We start from the raw sequence: 19,969 nt of genomic DNA on the forward strand, positions 1-19,969 counted from the left end.
TAAGGTTTCCATTGTTGTTGCTTTGTTCTGCATCTTGGATTCAGTCAGTCAATTACACTGGCTGCTATGCTCCAATATTTACAGGATTTACCTTTAAAGATTTCAAAACTGAGAAATCATTAATGAGGATCATTAAATGTCATTTTAAGTCTCTTTTTTCTTCTGGGTTTCTCCCCAGATACAGTCAGATCAAAACCTGGTGTTTGGTGAAATCCTGGAAAAGTTAGCAACTCATTGCGAGAACTTGGCCAAGAAAAGTGACACGTGAGGTATGTGTGGAGAATTACGAACCCAACGTGCCAAGACCCCAGGATGCTGCAGAGAACACAGGGACGGAGTGTGATGCACAGGAAGGCGCTGGTGCCTTGCGGTCTCAAGCAGGTCCCTGAACCTATGGCTCGGGGCCCTCAATTGTAAAGGGGCGACACCACTACAGCACCTGCCCCCACCCCTGACAGCAGCGAGGAGGGGAAAGGGAGACATCCCGAAGAGCCCTGGTAATCCCTACGTCACTGGGATGTATCTTAATCTACTTTGGGGTCTCACTTTGTACAACTGGAACCTTTTACATTTCTGAAAGTTTTCAAATAAGCCCAAACCCCCATTCCTGCCAACAAGCCAAGTCCCTGCAAATACCTTTTATGAGAGCTAAGGAGAAACATATTTTAAGACACTAAAGAATAGATATTTTTCTGACTACTCTCAAAAATAGCTCAGTTGACTTTATAAAATCACCTTTGAAAACAAAACAACAAAAGAACTCACCATCGCTCTGCATCTCAGCCCAGTAGGCCGCTGCTCCGGGGAGGGCCTTACATAACGGGAGAGCAGACTGGCCTGATTCCGGACGGGTCTGGGGATGACCTGCTATTCTGATCCCCGGAACCTGCTTTGTGTCTATTCCGATTCCCCCTTCCCTCCTGTTTCGACACTCTACAAAAGGGCTTAGAAGTTTTATTTCTGACCCAGTGACTCTTCTAGCCACCAATGGGTTTAGACCAGATTTAGCCCAAGGCTCGGCGGGTGACAGGCCCACGGGGGACAGCAGGGAGAGACGGATCCCGAGCCCACCCCAGATCTCACAGCCTGGCCCGTCCCAGATCTCACAGCCTGGCTGTCGCGTGGGTGGCTGGCCTTGCCCGAGGGCTCCGGGAGTAAAGACACCTCTCCTTCCCTGGCCATCTTTCCACTCCACAACCAGGGTCTCCATGTGAGGGGCAAGAGGGGCCTTATGAAGGAAGGAGAGGAGGAAAACAAATGGTCCTGCTGAGGGGCTGGAAGGAAGATACGGGGCCACCCCCGGGCCGCCTTCCGTCTCCCTGGGGAGCTAGGGTGAGTGGCTTCAGGGATAGCAAGTAAGGACTAGGCAGCTGTTTGGTCATGGTTAGGACAACCCCGAGGGGTCCGCGGCAAGCCCTGGGCCACACGGCACTGTGGGCCCTGCGTCTCCTGCCCAGGTCTACCCCTGGCTGGTGCAACCATCTGGTGAGGAACCGGGACGACCCACAATTTTCTGAACATACCGTGGTACACTGCCCTGGGGCTGTTTTGTGTGTCCCCTCCCCACCTCCACCCTGATCCAGCATGCAGAGCAAGCAGTCCTAGAGGGAGGAGGGACATGGGAGCCCACGGAGGGAGCCAGCCCCACTGCCTGGACTACCTAAAGTGGGAAGACTCCCTTCCCTTTTCCACCTCCGCAGGTGGGATTCACACAACTAGGGCTGAGCCAAAACACAAAACCACAGCAGGCCTCACCACGGGCCAGTGTATTAACTACTTACATTTACAGAGTCCCAAATGTCACTCATCTCTCTGTGACCAGAGCTGGACTTCTCTCCACCCTCCTGACCTTTAGCAAAACCTGTCCAGTCCTGAGATAGATGTGTGGCCGGGCTTTATCTCTGTCACTGCCTGAAGTCCACCCCATCCTCCTGTGTTCCCGTCGCCCATTCCAAGGCCTGTGTCTGCAACTGTGCACTGCACAGTGTGGCACTGGCCCCCCTCCAAGGAGTTCCGGAATACAGCTTTGGAGGCAGCCACCCTGTGTCTCCAGAGTCCCCAGGTCCGGGCTCTGTACGCAGCAGACGTTTAATACAAGTCTGCTGGTCATTCTCCAATGTAAAATATGGGGAAAGAAAGCTGCCTAAGATGAATAGGCAGCAGAGACTTACTTGCCTTCAGAGCCCCTCTGGCATCTGCAAAGGACTCAATACACCTGATTTCGCTGCGTAGAGCCTGTGAATCAGACACCGATTCCCTCCAAGGATCGGTCAAAGTGGCACAGGCCTTGAATGCTAAACCACCCAGTCCTCAGGCGGTACATCTGAGCCAGAGGAATGAAAGAAGATTCGTGCCAACACCGAGATGGTTTGGCAGTATCACTGACTCCAAACCGAGGTTGGGCCACATCCCTGGGCCCCAGCCAAAAATATGACAAAGCCCATTGTTCTGATCTCCACTAAGGTGCCCTTGCCATCTTGGCTGCTTTGCAGTATCACAGCAGTAATAGCTACAACCAACAAAGTGCTTACCATACGCCAAGCAGGTTACACACGTCAACATACATGTTGATGCAGAGGAGGGAGGAGAGCCCTAGGAGAGGACAATGTCACACATCCCAGGTCATTCTCTCATCCGGTAACCATCTGAGTGCCAACCATGTGCCATGCTCTAGGCCAGGCACTGAAGATGCAAAGAAGAGTAAGACACAGCACCTGTCCTCAGGGAGCCCACAGTTTGTGGAAAAAAAACATAGAAAAATGGGCCAATGACACCAAGTGAAAGATGCCATAATGCGGGCATTAACTTAGGTCTGGCTTCATGGCATCTAGTGGATCCTAAACAAAGCTAGTCATGTTCTTTTGTATAAATTACTTAAATTCCCTAAACCCCCATCTCCTCATCTGTAATATAGGGATTAATAGTACCCACACCAAAGAGTTCTGTGAAGACAATCTATACAAAGTGTTTACCTCGGGGTAAATAAAAACAAAATAAAATAAATAATGATGATCACTCTTTTAGTTAACCACAAAATAATTGATTTTATGCACAGATTTAAAATATGACATCTTAATGTATTTCTAACTTCTTCTCATGCGCATACATTTTTAAAACACTCAACTCTTCCAAGTTTGCACTTGAGTCTTTACTGGAGGATCACTAAGGTGACCATATAAGTTATTGCCCAAACCAGGACACTTCTGAGAGTGGGGAGAAAAGGAATGATTAATAATTCCACTGGGACAGTGGTGTAAACCAGATGTACCATTATGAACAAAATGGAACAGCTGATGACTCTATCGTTCACAGGACAATTTCCGGAGCAACGTCAGCAGCCATCACTAAGGCTTCCTTTCTCCATCATTTTTTTTTTTTTTTTTTTGCTGTACGTGGGCTTCTCACTGTTGCGGCCTCTCCCGTCGCGGAGCACAGGCTCCGGACGCGCAGGCTCAGCGGCCATGGCTCACGGGCCCAGCCGCTCTGCGGCATGTGGGATCTTCCCGGACCGGGGCACGAACCCGTGTCCCCTGCATCGGCAGGCGGTCTCTCAACCACTGCGTCACCAGGGAAGCCCTCTCCATCATTTTTAAGAGCTGCCAACAACTTTGGAAATAGGTCCAACAAAACTCCAAGCTGGAAGAGAGCCAGTACCTGTGCCACCCCATCTAAAAATGAGGAAAGTCAATGCACATGAACAACCCCACCTCCACCCTGCCATACACACACACACACACACACACACACACACCCCTCCTCCTCCCCCCAAAACCTGAAAAAAAGAGTCAGAGCCCGGTCCTGGCTCTTGGCGCCTGCCGTCACCCCTCACTTGTTGAAGACTAGCTGTCTTCCAGCAAGACATCAGTGGTCCTTCTGCCCCTAGACGATCCCCCTCACCTCAGGTGTCCAAAGCTGTAGAAGCGGGACTCGCCATCAGTGGAGCGGACCACCTGCAGCGTGAACATGGGCTGCAGCTGTCTGAGCTCCAGCAGGACAACGGCCAGGTAGTGGATGAAGAGGAGGGCGTCCACGAGGGAGACGGCGTATTGCACGATGCCCTGGTAATTTCGGTCCCGAGAGTCCAAAATGCGGACCCCGTAAAAAAGCCAATAGGAAACCACGAAGAGAAAGATGAGGACCAACAAGAGGGCACGGAACACGAAGATCCGCGGCACGTCGGCTCTCTGCTTGCGGAAAAACAGTGCCCAGGTCCCAATGAGCAGAATCAGGAGCTTGAATGCCATGGAGATGAAGAGTCCCTCGCAGATGGTGCCACAAGGCTCCAGCTCCTCCCGCCACAGGATGGGGGGCAGCAGGATGAAGGCGATGGGGGTGAGGAAGACCAGGAGTCCGAGCACCGTGGCGACGGTGAGGCCCAGGTAGCGCCTGCAGTCCAGCCCCACGCTGTCCTCCATGTCCTTGCTGATGCGGGCGATGTCCTCCTGCGAGATGCTGTGCTCTGACGTGCCTGTGATGGCCGTCGTGGTCTCCCCCCAGTTGTCATCCTGACAGCGAGAGAACAGTGAGGATGAAGACCCACATGACAGGTCATGTGTAAAAGCCACAAAGCCCGCGGAGGCACAGGGGACAGGGAGGGTCCGCCTCCTTCAACCAACCCACATGAGTGGGCTTCCTGGGAAATGGAGGCTTAGCTCTTTAAATAGAGGAATTTTTTAACTTTAACAATTTTCATTGAAATTTTTCAAAATGTACTATATATTTAACTTTTCAAACAGAGAAAACATAATTTGACCTGTTTGCGTGTTTGGGTGATTCGTGATTATCATCCACTGTGTTGGCGTCCCTGAGAGGCTCGGGAATAGACAATCCTGCTGTTAGACTAACGTGTGCGAGCTCACCTACCGCCTAAGGAGAGAACCCTCTGCATTTCCTTCTTGATTCATGGCTGGGCGATAAAGGTTTACTTTAAAGCCCAACCCCTGAGTGGGGAGTATTACTATGCCCTCCAGGAGCTCTGAGAAGGGAAGATCTTGCACAGGAGGGAAACTTACATGGCTACATACAAATCAAAAGTCACCTGTAGATGGTACACACATTTTTTAAAACTCCATGATGTTTTCAATAAGTATCAAGCAATCTGACAACATTTCTCATTGAACAAGCTAAACAGATACAAGTATCTCTGGCCAGGACAGCTCAAAAATTCCTCCCTAAACACATGTTCTCATGGCAAACTAAACATCAAGAGCATAAAAATACTGAGATTACTAAAATGTGTGCCTTTTACTTTCTTGCTTTCACTGTCTCACTTTCTCTTGCTTTTTAAAGTCTGAGGTAGTTTGGAGCGAATGTCTCTTCATTTAACATGATCCAGTTGCCAGGGTTTTAAACAATTTCTCTACTTCTCTAGCAACTACGACGTCGTTCCAAAGCAACAAAAGAGCAAGAAGACAATGAAAAGCCACATTGGGTCCAAAGAGGTTTTTGCCTCAGAAATTTGACTAGATGATTTAACTTGGAAAAAACAGTCAGCCATGGTGGTAAGTTGGGTGCAATTAATGCGTAAGATACCAATTTAGAAAAATCTAAGTTAATAGCTGAATCAGCAAGATAGAGATCTCACAGCCAAACGATAACCTCAAATCTAGTAACAATCAAAAAAATTATGAGGGCTTCCCTGGTGGTGCAGTGGTTGAGAGTCCGCCTGCCGATGCAGGGGACACAGGTTCGTGCCCCGGTCCGGGAAGATCCCACATGCTGCAGAGCGGCTGAGCCCATGAGCCATGGCTGCTGAGCCTGCGTGTCTGGAGCCTGTGCTCCGTAACGGGAGAGGCCCCAACAGTGAGAGGCCTGCGTACCGCAAAAAAAAAAAAAAAAAAAAAAAAAAAAAATTATGATTCATGAAATGTATAAGCTATGGCAAGAAATAGTGATGGCGGCAGGGAAGGTTTGGACCTGGGAACAATAGGTCTTCAACTCGGAAAGTTACAAGTATCAAGTACTATGAGGGAAGTTACGAGTTAAGATAACAGCCAGAAGCAACCGCTACTCTTTCACTGCTGGTAGAAGTTTAAAATGGTACAATCACTCTTGAAAACTGGTCTGGTAGTTTCATATAAATGTAGATTTACACTTAATCGTATGGCCCAGCAATTCTACTCCCAGATTTTTACCCCAAATAAATGAAAACATATGTCCACAAAAAGATCTGAACCAGAATGTTCTTTACATCTTTATTTTCATGCCCAAAACGATGCAACCCAAATGTCTATCCACCAGGAGAATGGATAACAAATTGTGGTATACTCATACACTAGAACACTACTCAGCAAAAATAAAAAAGAATGAATTGCTGAAACACAGCAAAACATGGATGAATCTCAAAGTTATTATGCTGAGTGAAAAAAAGTCCAAAACAAAAGAATATGATTCCAATTATATTAAATTCTAAAACAGGCAAAACTAATCTACAGTGATAGAAATCAATGCAGGGCTTGCCTTAGAGGGGTTTGGGGGCAGGGATTGACTGGGAAAGCATAAGAGAACTTTCTAGAGTGAAAGAAATATATCTTGATAGGAATGTGGGTTATATGGGTTTATTCAGCTATTACAACTTTTCAAACTGTACACTTAAGATCTGTTCATTTCTCTGTGTGAATTTACTTCAATTTTGAAAAAGAAAAAAAACACAAGCACGAGAAGAAACAGCCACACATTCAAAGAAGGACAACTTGCTTTAACATAAGGTGAGTTTACAGATCAGTAAAGTTACTTTGTAACACTCTTAGTGAAGGCAAATATTGGATTCCATGTTTTGTATTGGGCCTAATATTCAGTTGATGATCAGTGTTGAAATAATGATCACTAGTATCGTGGTCATTTTGTTATGTAGCTGATTTAGCTACTTACCCTTTTTCCTGCCAAAGAGTTGCTAACTAAATCCCCTGTCCATTTTAAGAATATGTGCACATCTGTGCCTAATAAATGAAGATGTCCAACAATCTTCCCAAGACTGAGGTTCTTAGAAGAGAAAGGATCTTAGATCCTCTATCTCAATCCCCTGGATTTTCAATGAAGAAACTGAGGCCCACAAAGGTTGTGAAGGCCCAAAGTCAAGTCACATAGCTGCTGAGAAGTACAGCCTCCAAATGCCCACTTCAATGCTTTTCCCTGGTGTATACACCAACAGCTTCCTAATGTAGCTTCCTAGTGAGCTACAAGATGTAGAGAAGATGACAGACGAAATGCCTTCACAGTGGGCCACCAGCACCTCTGAATTCACATCCAGGAGGAAACTGACCCCTGCAGCACTTAAGGGTGGTCCAGTCTTAGGACTGGCCCCATCCATCCAACCATTCCTCTGGCCCTCTGGCTCTCCATCCCTATGACTGCCCCAGAGCCAAGGCAGGCTGTGCAGTAGTAAGGACTAAAGGCATTTACTTACCACTGAACAAACCCCACATTCAACCACAACTGCAGCTTTGGCTTCTAAGAGCATCTTGCATGCTCTGAAGAATTCCAATTTCAGTCCATACATCTGCTTATAAATGCACATCTGTCTGTACCCATAGGTACACACAGATACATGCTTATCTATATCTTTACAGCTGTGTGGGCACACATCAGTTTATCTGGGGCTAAGGCTAGACATGCATATACTTCAAGGGGCTGTGCAAACATGTTTCTGAGTATAGCTCAGATGTTTATTCAAATCAAGTAGACTGTGAGACAGTTGGGACCCAGAGAGAAGAACACACACAATGTTTCAAAAAATTTAATAAATAGTCCATATTTTAAAATTGGATGATTTCACATAAAATCCTAACTTCCAGCTTTTTTTAAATATTGCAAGACCCGGGAACACTTAATTCCTGCATTCCTGCTGTTTCCTTGACAGAGGAAATGCATTCTCCAGGTGCCAGATTCCATCACTCCATGCCACAGCCCTGACACTGACATGCCACACAGATTGCTATTTACTCCCAAGGTAGCCTGATATACTTTTGCCTCTTCTGTGTAACCCAGGGTCTATTTCACTCACCTATGTTTCCCTAGCAGGCATCTAAGTGTACAGCTCCAGGTTTAGTGAGGCTTCGTCTGGGCTGTCCTAACCTCTGAGCTCTTCTTCCCAACATGACTTAGGGTCTCTGGAGAGCGAGTTTCCTTCTCTCTTACACTGTTCTACTTTGGAATGAGTCTCCAGAGCCTGCAGCCTGCAACTTTCCCTTCTCTGCTCTGTCGTCAGCCTTGCTGGCTTCTTTTCAACACCATTCAAAGCAGGCCAACCAATCACACTTCAGAAGAATCCTCAAGCTAGCCAATGGTAGGTCAGGCTGTCCTTAGACCAACAAGAAACCACAGGATATAGATAAACTAATTAACATGCTAGAAAAATAAAGATAAAAACCCAAGAGAACCTATTACAACAAGACTTAGGAAAACATTTACAGAAAAGAGGCTTGATCAAGTGCCAGTGTACTTACAGACTGCCTTTGATCCTTACCTGAGCTTCCTCCGTCCGAGTAGAATCATTTGCCAACAAGGGCTCTCCGGTGGGAGCTTGAATGGTGACAGATTTTTCTGACCCTCTGCCATCTTTATTCCGGGGTGATTTGTGCCTCTCTCTATTTCTTTCCCTGAAAAAAAATAATAAAAGATAATCCGCTAGCACATTTATGCCATGTTAATTAACCCTCATCAAAACATGTTACAGGACTTCCGTGAGCTGCAGTGGTTAAGAATCCACCCACCAACAGAGGGGACACGGGTTCAAGCCCTGGTCCGGGAAGATCCCACATACCGCCGAGCAACTAAGCCCGTGTACCACAACTACTGAGACTGCGTGCCAAAACTACTGAAGTTCGTGCACCTAGAGCCTGTGCTCTGCAACAAGAGAAGCCACTGCAATGAAAAGCCTGTGCACTGCAACAAAGTGTACCCCTGCTCGCCGCAAGTAGAGAAAGCCCGTGCGCAGCAACGAAGACCCAACGCGGCCAAAAATAAATTAATTAAATTCAAAAAATACATTGTTAAAAAAAAACATGTTATAAATTTCATTTTGAATTTAAGAAACTTCTACACACACACACACACACACACACACACGGTGCCAACACCCACCCATCCCACCCCACCCCCAGCAAAGAGTAAGCTGATCTTTACTCCCTACTTACTATTTTCTTTCTGCCACTCCAAGACCCCAAAAAAGAGTGTCACATCTTCTCTATCAACAGTGATCATATGTTTTCAAAGCCTAATACTGTGAACTTTAGAATTTCTGTAGGTAAGGCACATTTCATTGTAAAATTACTGACTTGATTTGATCATAATTCGCCTAAACTTATTTTCTAGGACTTTTTTTTATTGGGACAATACAGCAAAATACTTAAGCTTTGGTCTGTCCAAAAAAATCTGGGACACACTGTCACCCTACACCTTTGGACAAGAAGAGAAGAAAGGAAACCCTAAACCAATACAGAGAATCAGTTACTTCTCATTCTTACAAATTCAAAATTAAAAGCTATTCCCATAGATTCTAGATGAACTTAAAGCACCCACAGAAACAGGCAAACGTTAGAGCAAATGGCCCCAAGAGGTACACACACAGGTAGAGGGGTGTGTGTGTGTGTGTGTGTGTGTGTGTGTGTGTGTGTGTGTGTGTGTGTGTGTGTGTGTGTGTGTGTGTGTGTGTGTGTGTGTGTGTGTGTGTGTGTGTGTGTGTGTGTGTGTGTGTGTGTGTGTGTGTGTGTGTGTGTGTGTGTGTGTGTGTGTGTGTTTCAGGCTCCCTAAGGAAAGCAGGCTGTTGCATCATTTTACCCCAGATGAACTTCCTGGGTGGTCTTCCAGGGTGATGATGAGTGCACCCTGCTGTGGGTCAATGCTGAAATAAGGAAAGGAATCAACCACTGTGCAAAGCCCAGGGGTCATGACCTGGACATTAACCACCTATGGAGACTGGCACCCCTACCCCCAACTGTGAAGAGTCAACCCAGGAGCCCCACCAAAGGAGCCCCCCAGTGGCCAAGAATAAGTTCCCTCAAACTCCGTCCCACAGGCTGCCCTGACATCAGTCCTCCTTCCTTCACCCATGCGCCCTCCTCCCCGAGGTCTCCCAGGCAGGACAGAAGCCTTGCACACACACACACACTACAGAGACAGACGGTCAGATTTTGGTTCTGCCCCTACCTGATGTGTGAGCTTGCACAAGTTACTGAACTTGCCAATTAAAGAATGTCGCTCACCAGTGGCTCTAAAAGGATGAAGTCACTAGCCCCTGCAGTTGCTGACCTTCGACACACCCTGAAAGGAGTTCAGGGCAGAGATCAGGAATGAGGCACTCTGTGCTCTGGGAAAACTGGCAGAACAGCCCTTCAGACAGTTAGACATTTTCAGGAGAAAATTTTATGAACCCAATTTCTCGTATCTTCTCATACCTAGAAAAGCACTAAAATCATTAATGGAGACGTCTGCTCCTCGTGACTAGCAGCAACCTTCTACCAAGATGTGTGCCTGGGGGCTTCCCTGGTGGCGCTGTGGTTGAGAGTCCGCCTGCCGATGCAGGGGACACGGGTTCATGCCCCGGTCCGGGAAGACCCCACATGCCGCGGAGCGGCTGGGCCCGTGAGCCATGGCCGCTGAGCCTGCGCGTCCAGAGCCTGTGCTCCGCAACAGGAGAGGCCACAACAGTGAGAGGCCCGCGTACCGCAATAAAAACAACAACAACAACAACAACAAAAAGATGTGTGCCTGCTTGCATGTACCCCTTTCATCAAGTCATATATATGCTGACCTCCCCCACTACCTCTTCAGAGCAGTTCCTCAGAGCCATCTGAGAGGCTGTCTCCCAGGCTTTAGTCCTCAGGAAGCCCCAAATAAAAGTGAGCTCACAGCTCTCATGTTGTGTTTTATTTCAGTTGACAAGCGTCTGAAAAACCTCAGTTTCATCATCTATGCAATGGGGATAATGATCTCACCACATAGTCACAGGGATGTGAAATAACTGTGGTTATTATTACTGCTATTACTATCCACACATGGCAAAGAATGGTGACTTGACTTGGTGAAGCAGTATGTGTTCCTTGGAGACAGATGATAAAGAAGCTTTTAACACACAGTCAAACCCCCTCCCCCTGCACAGCATCCCTCCTATTAACCTACTACTTAGCTAACAAAACCACATGCAGACTTTCTGTGGTCAAACTTCTGCTTTATCAATATCTCCCTAGGATAAGCCCTGGTTAATTCCTTCAAAGGGCAGGGAGGCTTCAGTTGTTCCAGAGACGCTTTCAGTGATACCATCTCTAATCCCTTGTAGCGTAATTTATCACTACAATCTATTGCTAAATTAGAGTCCAGAAATAGATGTGTTCTGGTCAACTCTGGTGTTTTATTTTAACTGGGCAACTAAGGAAACAGCTAAGAGATGTTGTTTGTTTATCCAGGGGCGTGTCTCACTGCCAATCACTCCACTCCCCATCCCAATTTAAAGAGCACTTTACCAAGTGCTTTCTTATATTAATCTTGTTCAATCCTAACAATAACCCTAAGTGGTATTATTGTCTGCATTTTATAAATGAGGAAACGGAGGCTCCCAGAGGTTAAGTGACTCCCCAAAGTCACAGCAAGTGGCAGAGCAGGATGTGACCCCACTGCCTCGATTCAGACCCGCTCGGCTGCACTGATTTGAAGAGCAACTGGAAGATTTTGTAGCAGAAGTATTCCTTATGCTCATTCTCACACCCTGAACTCGATGAACTTACCAGAGCTATGGAATCTGCCTTTGAAGCTACTGCTAGAAGTCATGACTGGACCATGGCCTTGGAGAACACAAAGCAGTGCACCCAACACTCTGGGCTGCCAAAGACAACCACTTCAAAAGGACTCACTGTGAGAAACAATAGGCAATTTGGGAAAGTTTTCCCATGTGTCTGATCAGTCTTAGAATGAGCTGTTTAGACGAAGTCTGGAATCACTGTTCCCCAGGACCCCACCTTGGCCAGGCCAGACCGAGGCACTCCTCCTCTTACTCTGTTCCCACTTTCTCCAACTGCTCTCACATCTATCACTGTCCTGCCATCTGCCAAGTCACGGGCTCCCCTAACCCATCAATCTCTTCACTGGTCCCACGGGTCAAATCCTGTAACAGCACAAATTCCACTGGAAATCAAAATTCTTTCACTGAGTGCCAATTCCTGCAGGCTGAACACTACCAGGGCCAGAGTGGGTAGGGAACCACCCAGGGCTGGAAACAGCCTCTCAGGGGCCAGCCAGTCCTCGACCCGACCCCACTGGCCCAGCCTGGCCCTTAAAGGGCCCAACAGTCCCCAAAGGAGAAGCCATCTCTCCAGTTCCCCTGGTAACATCAGAGGTAAACCAGATAAGAGCCTATTACCTGACAACACCAGGAAGGTTTCTCATCCTCCAAGCCCAAAACCCTAAACCAGTGCTTCTCAAACTTGAAGGTGCAGACAAGCCACCTGGGGTGCAGATGAAGTACAGATTCACTGGCCCCACCCCCAGAGAAACAGTCCAGAGGGGAGAGACAACAGGAATCTGCCCTTTTCATCAGCACCCCAGGTGATTAGGAGGCAGGTGGTCCAGGAAACTTTGCCCAAGGCTCTCCCACCCAAATGCTCCTGGGGGAGGAGGTTATTGCAGAGACTACTCAGAAATTTCCCTGTTTGTAAAATGCCCTGTATACAGCCGGGGCTCAATAATGGGAGCTGTGGGTGCAGCGCTCAGCTATACAATGTTGCAGTGTACAGTGTGGCTGCTATACTAAAACAGCATTAAGTGGGTGAGGCTGGGAGCAGGACTCAGGACAGTGTGCATCAGGCCCAGAGCCGAGAGCCTTCCATACACTGTCAAGTAAGGGGCCGATGGAAAGCTCACCCTATCAACTCAACGTGGGCTGCATGCTGTGCCGGTCCTTGTCAAGGGAAAAAGACCTGTTGTACAGCTTTTATAAAAATCACTGGTCCTGAATTACTGCTCTGAATTACTGTCTGAGCCCGGACTACATAGAGAAGTCCAACAAAAAGGCTGCCTTCCAAGTGCTTTCCAGCATGCAGAGCTTTGAGGCCAGTATGGCTGCTGCTTCACTGTATCAGTACCCAAACGTTCATCCCCAGAGCTCCAACTGCCGTGATGTCAAGGATGTGCCAAGTACCCTCCAGGAGAGGGCCCGCCAGTGGTGAAGACCATCAGTCCACGGTGTCTAAGAGAAACAGGAGACAGGGAGTAGGCTACCAAACTACTGAAAGGAGTTTTCAAACATATGTGAACTTGGTGTTTTTCCAACTCCACCTGAGTTGTCTGGATCACCTACGCATCTTTGCTGGGCAGGTGTGTCAGCCAAAGGAATCCTTGTATCTTTATCTCTGAGCCTGTCTCCATGCATCATCTGCCCATATGAGTAAAGATAAGTCAGGGGTCGGGGGCAAGCAATAACATGCTGGAGGCCTGGGCATGTGTCTGTAACTGCACGTGTGTGTGTGTGTGTAAATGCTTGTATTCAGGCGATTCTAGAGCTGAGCCCTGGGGGTGCTGCTGTAAAGCCCGTCTCACTCTGACCAGAATCCCCGTCGATTCCTAGACCGTTCCCACTTACAGTCAGCATTTCCTGGGAAGATGATTTTGCCCTCTTTCTGTTGTCTGTCTATTTCTATTTGGGGAAAGCAGCTCCACCGGTTAATCTTCCCTTTCCTCGTCTACCACCGCCCACTACCTGTCCTTTCTCCACCAACTGCGACTGCGGGGGCCTGGCTGCTTCCTCTCGGCACTGCCTGCGGGGGCCGTGCTGGACACAGCACAAACTGACTTGGAAACGGCCTCGGAACAAAAGCACAGATCCCGCTACCGCTCAGGCAGCCTCTTTTGGACAATGCATTTTAGTACATTAGTCATATGGCTTACCCTCCACTCCCTTTTTTCCCTATCAGTTACTCTGCTGCTCTCCACCCAGCACAGCCCAGGGAGGAAAGCATGGCTTCCAAAGGAGGGCTAAATGGGGCCTTAAACCTGAGGGTCCCTACCAACCTCATAACTTCAGGCAAATAGTGCTGTCTCTCTGCGTCTCAATTGTATCACCTGTTGAACGGGGGTCCCACCTCCCACCGTCCTGGGATAGCCGTGAGGATGGGGGATAATGACCAAGGGTCCTAACACAGGCACTCTCAAACTGGTCATCAACAGTACTGGCAGCCGCTGTATTGAACTCAGGGAACTGGTGCTCCCAAACCCAAAGGTTAGGCGAGGTCGGCTGGAGTCTGTGCCGTTTTCCCAGCAAGTTAACTGGATACCCTCTGGAGATGGCAGGTATCACAAAACCAGACCACTAACCTCTTTGTTAGAAAAGAGTCACTTGTCATCTGCTTAGGACCCAGCCAGTCCTCCAAAGATGATCTCGGTGTCATCAGGCATATCAAGTTTGCTGCTCTTCATTATTCCCCTCTGACAGTTCTACTAAGATTCCCAAAGAGCAAGCTCCCTCTCCTTTCCTACTCTGCCGTTCAAATTCCCAACAAATCCTTGAGCAAAGCAGCCCTCAAAGGGACACTCCCGGGTGACAGAGACCCTCTGCTGGGTCCAGGGCACGCCTGTGGGAGGCTACTACTACTCCCCAGTACCACCCTGACAAGGGACTCCCGGCACCTACTCTCTATGGATTACAACCTCTGCCCCACAGTCACTATGCCCTACAGGGCTGCCTGTCAGGGAATCCAACTCAGAGGTTGCTGCTTTTCTAAAGATGCCAGGAAGTTCACCTATAAATCTCGAATCTCTCACCCCGAGCTCTTCTGAGCAGGCATTCAGCAACACCCTTGATTAAATTATTCAAGGTCTCAGCTTGTATTATCATTTGCCAAGTACTTTCCGCAGGGGTCCAAGAAGGCCCTCAGAGTTCTGCGTGCTGTTTTCATTGAAAGTTACAGTCTCCTAAAGTTACCACAAGAGCACTGCAGTATCCATTTCTGGGGGCCTCAAGGGGCCTGAGGAAACAGCAGTGCAGAGCAATGACAGTTGGGACACGAGTCTAGATGAAGGAGGCCAGAGGTGGTTCCTCCTCTGAACACTGCAAGGCGTCCCTCTCTACTCACCCCCAAGCACCAAGAGAACCCCAAATTCCCACTCCACTCATCACAGTGTAGGATGGGGAAGCTTGGCACACTGACAAGGGAATTGCTTTTTCCAGTTAAGTTCAAAGATGGGACATTTTTACACAGCTGTTTCTAGTATTTTAGAACAAATCTGATATGTTTACCCACTGATTGAAATTTGTGATTAAATGTTTCTCACCAGAGGGTTCCTGACTTTCTCAGGATCTGGGCTCTGGCATGTTACTTTACGCCTCACTCAGCAGCCCTCCTTGCTGTTTCCCATGTTGACTAGAAAGCCTTGCCTGGGCTCCAGCACAAGCTCATTTACCTCTTTTCCCCAGATTGTTATGATTATAAGAGCAGTACATGAAATTTAGAAAATAAGGAAAGTTAAAAACACACACACACACAACTATAATCCCAGTAGTTGCACACCTAGAGACAGGCATGGTCAATCTGTTACCATTCACTGTATCATAAGAATATATAACCATTATATGTACAAAGTTTTGAATCTTGTTTTTTAGTAACATGGCATCATATATATTTTCTCAAGTCATTAAATAATCTTTGAAAATCCTTCTTTTACACTCATTCCATTTCTACTTTTAATCACAAAATATACACTTGTAAAAGACTGAACAAGTGCAGAAAGATAAAGCATAAATGAAAGTTCCTATCAGTCACCATCCTGTGTAGACCCCTTCCCTGTGGATGACCACTCTGGGCAGCTCGGACTCTATCCTTCCAGATCCCTCTCTGTGTGTATACGTCCATACATGCTCACAAATGAATAAATCAATTAGATATCCATATCTTACTGCTGTTTTACAAAACAAAATCCTGCTCTGCATTCAGCTGCTTGTATGGGGAACTGCTCAGTCAGGGAAACACCACTATAATCACCATTCCCAGCCATGGCAGGGCTGTGACCACAGGTGGGCCTTTGAGTGTGGTGCTGAAATGCCAAGGCCATTGGTAGCATTAATACAGCCACTGGTTAGTGACCTACTATGTGCTGTGTTAAATGCTTCACAAGCATAATCTCATTTAATCCTCTCAACAGCCCTGCTATACCCATTTTACAAATGAGGGCTCTAAGTAAGAGGCAGCGCTGCAATTTTATCAACTGCACTCTTCACCAGTACAGTACCACCTCTTCATTCATTCATTTCCTCACCATTCTGCAGGTCTGTAATACTGCAGGCCTTATGAATACCAGTGCAGACCTGTTCATTCCTCACAGAGGAGAGGAAATTTGGTCCCATCACCGAGGTTGGAGTTTTCAAAACCCAGGCCTGCTCACTGGGAAGAGAGTCAGAGAGAAATAAATAAGGCACTAGGCCAATCCTGCCACTTCAGTGGATAAGCCTCAGGCAAATGCATAATGGCACAATGAGTCAGCAGCTTTGGGTGAGAAGTAACAAATTAACACTTTTTTTTTTTCTTTTGAACTTTCACTTACATTCTTGGTAAAGCTTTGAGAGAACTGTCTTTGTGAAAAGTACTTAGAAATGAAAAACATTTCCACTGAAGGGAGAAACTTTACTTTAGAATCAATTGTGAGAAATTAAAGTCATCAACTGTAATGGTGGCTAAAAACGTAAATTGGTGGTGTAGTTTCTCCCCATGCCTGTTAAATGTTCTTAAAGCTCAGCTCCTCACGCACCAGTGGACTGAACCTCCGGCGTCAACTGCCCTGCAGTGGGACTGTTTGAAAGTGAGCCCAGGCAGCCTGAGCAACCTGCAAGTTTCCCCCAAAGGAAAAGTGGAACAAGCAGTAGCTTACATACCCTTGTCTGTGAGATTTTTTCGAATGACTAGAATAGTAAGAATATCCAGAATACGTGGATTCGGTATCCATAGCAATGGAGAGCTTGCTCTTGCTGAAGGAGCAGGTGCTGTTTCTCCTTAGAGGTAGAGAATCTCACCTACTGGACTCCTCCTCAGACCTCAAAGGGCCTGGGAATCAAGGACTTACTCTTCGGCAGGAACGAATTCTGGGAAAACAGGGGAAAAGAAAAGATATCAACCTTCAAAGCCAAACCCAAGGGGCCAGAAGATACGTGACAGTAGCAACCTCCTCTCTGGGGTCTCTATGATGGAACAAGTGAGCAAGAGTGAGGCTCCTGAGTGCTAAATGCTCCACTCAGGCAGCAGCCAGCTTGCCCAGGTGTCTGGGAGGGGGACAGGTGGGTGCCGGGCAAGCCCAACCCTCCCCCCACCCCCCACCGCGGCAGCGGGAAACCGGAGGTGGGAGAGACCTGGCCCTTAGCCATCTCCCAGACACAGCCCGGCCTTCCTGGCAGCCCTGGACACCGTGCCCAGCTCCCACTGCCAGTGTGCTGGTTACAAAACAATACCCAGGGAAGCAGCTTTTAAGGGATTTGCTCAGAGTTTCCGAAAGCCACTGGGGGGAAAAAAAACCCGTTCTCAATCTCTTCAATCCAGGAATCCAAACTCCTGAGAATTTATCTCAGGGAACTAATCTCTTTTTTTAAAAGAAAAACTATTATTAGCACATTGTCTAAAATAGTGAAAAGCAAGAAACACTCTCAATGCCTCCCAAACAGAGGACTAGCTCAGGGAAACATGATTCATTCACCCAAAGAAACATCATAGAGCTCTTTAAAATGATAATTATGAAGAACAGAAATTTGTATGATATAGGGATAAATTTAAAAAGCAGGCTACATACAGCATTGCAGATAGATGCTGAAATCTACATTCCAGTTACAATCACATAAAATCACTTATGTAAGGACAAGGAGGACAGAACATCAGAAAATGAAAGCAGGTGATTTATTAGCTGCAGGTTCCTGGGTCTTTTCCCACATTTTCATTAAATATTGCTATGCAATAAAAATAAATCGGAAATGTTTCCAAGTACATTCCTGAGCCCCACATGCTAAACCTTTACTTCAAGAGAAAGGAGTTCTGCACCCCTCACCCCAGAGCTGGTCTCCACCCCACAGGGCTCCTCCTCCTTCCAGCGCCCCTGGAAGCTGACACTGCAAACAGAGCCAGTGAGATCAGTGTGAAGAAAAAACAAAGAAGCTGCAAATGCCATACCTCTACCCCCACTGGGAGGAGGCCAAGGCTCCTGAGCAATGACCCGCCAGCCTGGAGGGAATCACCCACAAACCACCACTGGCCAACACAGTCCGAGCCTCAGTACCACCTAGGTTGTGTTTGCCCCTGTCATTCATTCCCGAGGGTCTGTCTCCTAGGGCTAGCTAGCCTCCCTTGTCCTGATGTCCTGACTCATTATTTCATGTCTGCTCTCCTGCATGAGCCCAAGGTGAGAAGTGGGGAGACCCGGGGTCTAGCCAGGGCTGCTCACTGTCAAGTACAACCTGGGATAAGTCACCTGCCTTCTTGAGCTCGGTTTCCTCATTTGTCAAATGGGGGTAAACCCACCAGCCATGGACTTCACAGGGTTGATCTGGAGATATAAGCTGATATAGTATTAGGAGCTGGGTTCCAATTCCAGGCTTTACTCACCTGTTAGCTATACGACCTCAGTCAAATTATTAAATCTCTCTGAACCCACATCTGTAAAAGGTGAATAAAAAGGCTCATGCGAGAAACACACAAGCTACAACTGTGACCACTCCCAGCACCGGCTCCGATACACTGGATAAGGGGCATTTGGGGTTATCAAGACTCCCGTGACCAGTCCCCAACCTAGAGGCTCTCCTTGTCTCTCTCAGTAAGAGAAAGGCATGGAAAGGAGCAAGGCAGAGTGGGTGCCCATGCTCACCTTCCCACCTGAGGCTCACCTGCGGCCAGACAGCGCTGGGCTTGCAACCCAGTGCAGTCCAGGGCTTGCTAACTAGCTGTGTCCCCCTCGGAGCCTCAGGTCTCCTCATCCGTAAAATGGAAATAAAGCAGCCTATTTCGTGGGGTGACTGTAAAGAATCAAATGTGGAAAAAAACCCACTGTGGGCATTTTAAAAATATGTTGGTTTTGCTCTTGGACCTTCCCCCACTTTTCCAGAAGACTTTAAGAGCCGGCTCATCTTTTTTTTTCTCCCTACTCTTCCTCCCAGCATGTTCACTAGCAATTTCAATGAGCTTTCAGCACCTTAGACTCTCACTTCCTTTCTGCTCTGGGCTATGCTGCGTGTTCTTCTCCATACCTGGCAGACGCCAGCCTCAGGAGGTGAGCCAAGATCTCCAGACCTGCCCTGAATGAGCCTCTTTCCCCAAAGGCCCTTCACCCAGCTCTCTGCTGACCTGCAGGTTCCAACACCCGGCTGCCTGGCCCAGAAACCTGACTGCTGTCTTCTACACCCAGAATTGACCATCCACAACATCTATACTTTTTTCTGCCCTCCAACCCATTAACTCTCGATTCTCTTTTCCATCCCAGCTTCTAGCTATTTCTGGCTAAATGCTGCTGGGGTGTCTCAGAGGCAGGTGGCCCAGGCCCCGAAGACCTGGGCTGATCCTATTCATGCTCCCTGGCCATGACACTGTGGGGCAGACACTTACCTCTCTGAGCTTATCCCCCCACCCTCCCACCCCCCCGACACCCCCGTAAAATGAGGCCATTTAATATGATCTCTTCCTAGGGTTGCTGTTAAGCATTAAAGGAAGCTCCCAAAATAAAGCCTCTGGCACAGGCTAATGCAAATTTCATTCCCCGACTGCAAGAGGACGTCATCCTTAGTCCTCATTAAAACCTCCGGCCATCCGTTAAGGCAACTCCAGGCATGTCCCTCAAAGGAAATCATGGGCTCCCAAGTGCTGTTTGGGGGAAAGCTTTACCTCCACTCTACCAGCTGCCCTTGTCTGGTTTCTCTCTCACAATTCCTAACTATACTTATCAAAGGGGTGGTTTGCATATGCTGCCATTCCCTCCCTCTTGTCACCCCAATCCTCCATCTTTTTTTTTTTTTTTTTTG

The 19,969-nt window shown here is 47.6% G+C and overlaps 1 protein-coding gene across 2 annotated transcripts in view; it reads right to left on the reverse strand.

Annotated features, from left to right (window-relative positions):
• Positions 1–19,969, reverse strand: part of VANGL1 (VANGL planar cell polarity protein 1) — a 50,777-nt gene that overhangs the window by 23,950 nt on the left and 6,858 nt on the right. Inside the window, exons 1-4 of one of the 2 annotated variants that reach the window (XM_081224325.1) lie at positions 18,842–18,944; positions 16,853–17,059; positions 8,465–8,597; positions 3,898–4,505 (exon numbers count right to left, since the gene is read on the reverse strand). In XM_081224325.1, the coding sequence (XP_081080451.1) occupies positions 3,898–4,505; positions 8,465–8,597; positions 16,853–16,923 (812 nt within the window). In that variant the 5' untranslated portion in view covers positions 16,924–17,059; positions 18,842–18,944. Of the gene's footprint in view, positions 1–3,897; positions 4,506–8,464; positions 8,598–16,852; positions 17,060–18,841; positions 18,945–19,969 lie in introns of those variants that run through there. The other variant, XM_081224324.1, reaches the window with a different exon arrangement.

This window comes from Mesoplodon bidens, assembly GCF_964165515.1.
Source record: "Mesoplodon bidens genome assembly, chromosome: 2".
In the NCBI taxonomy this organism is placed as follows: Eukaryota; Metazoa; Chordata; class Mammalia; order Artiodactyla; family Ziphiidae; genus Mesoplodon; species Mesoplodon bidens.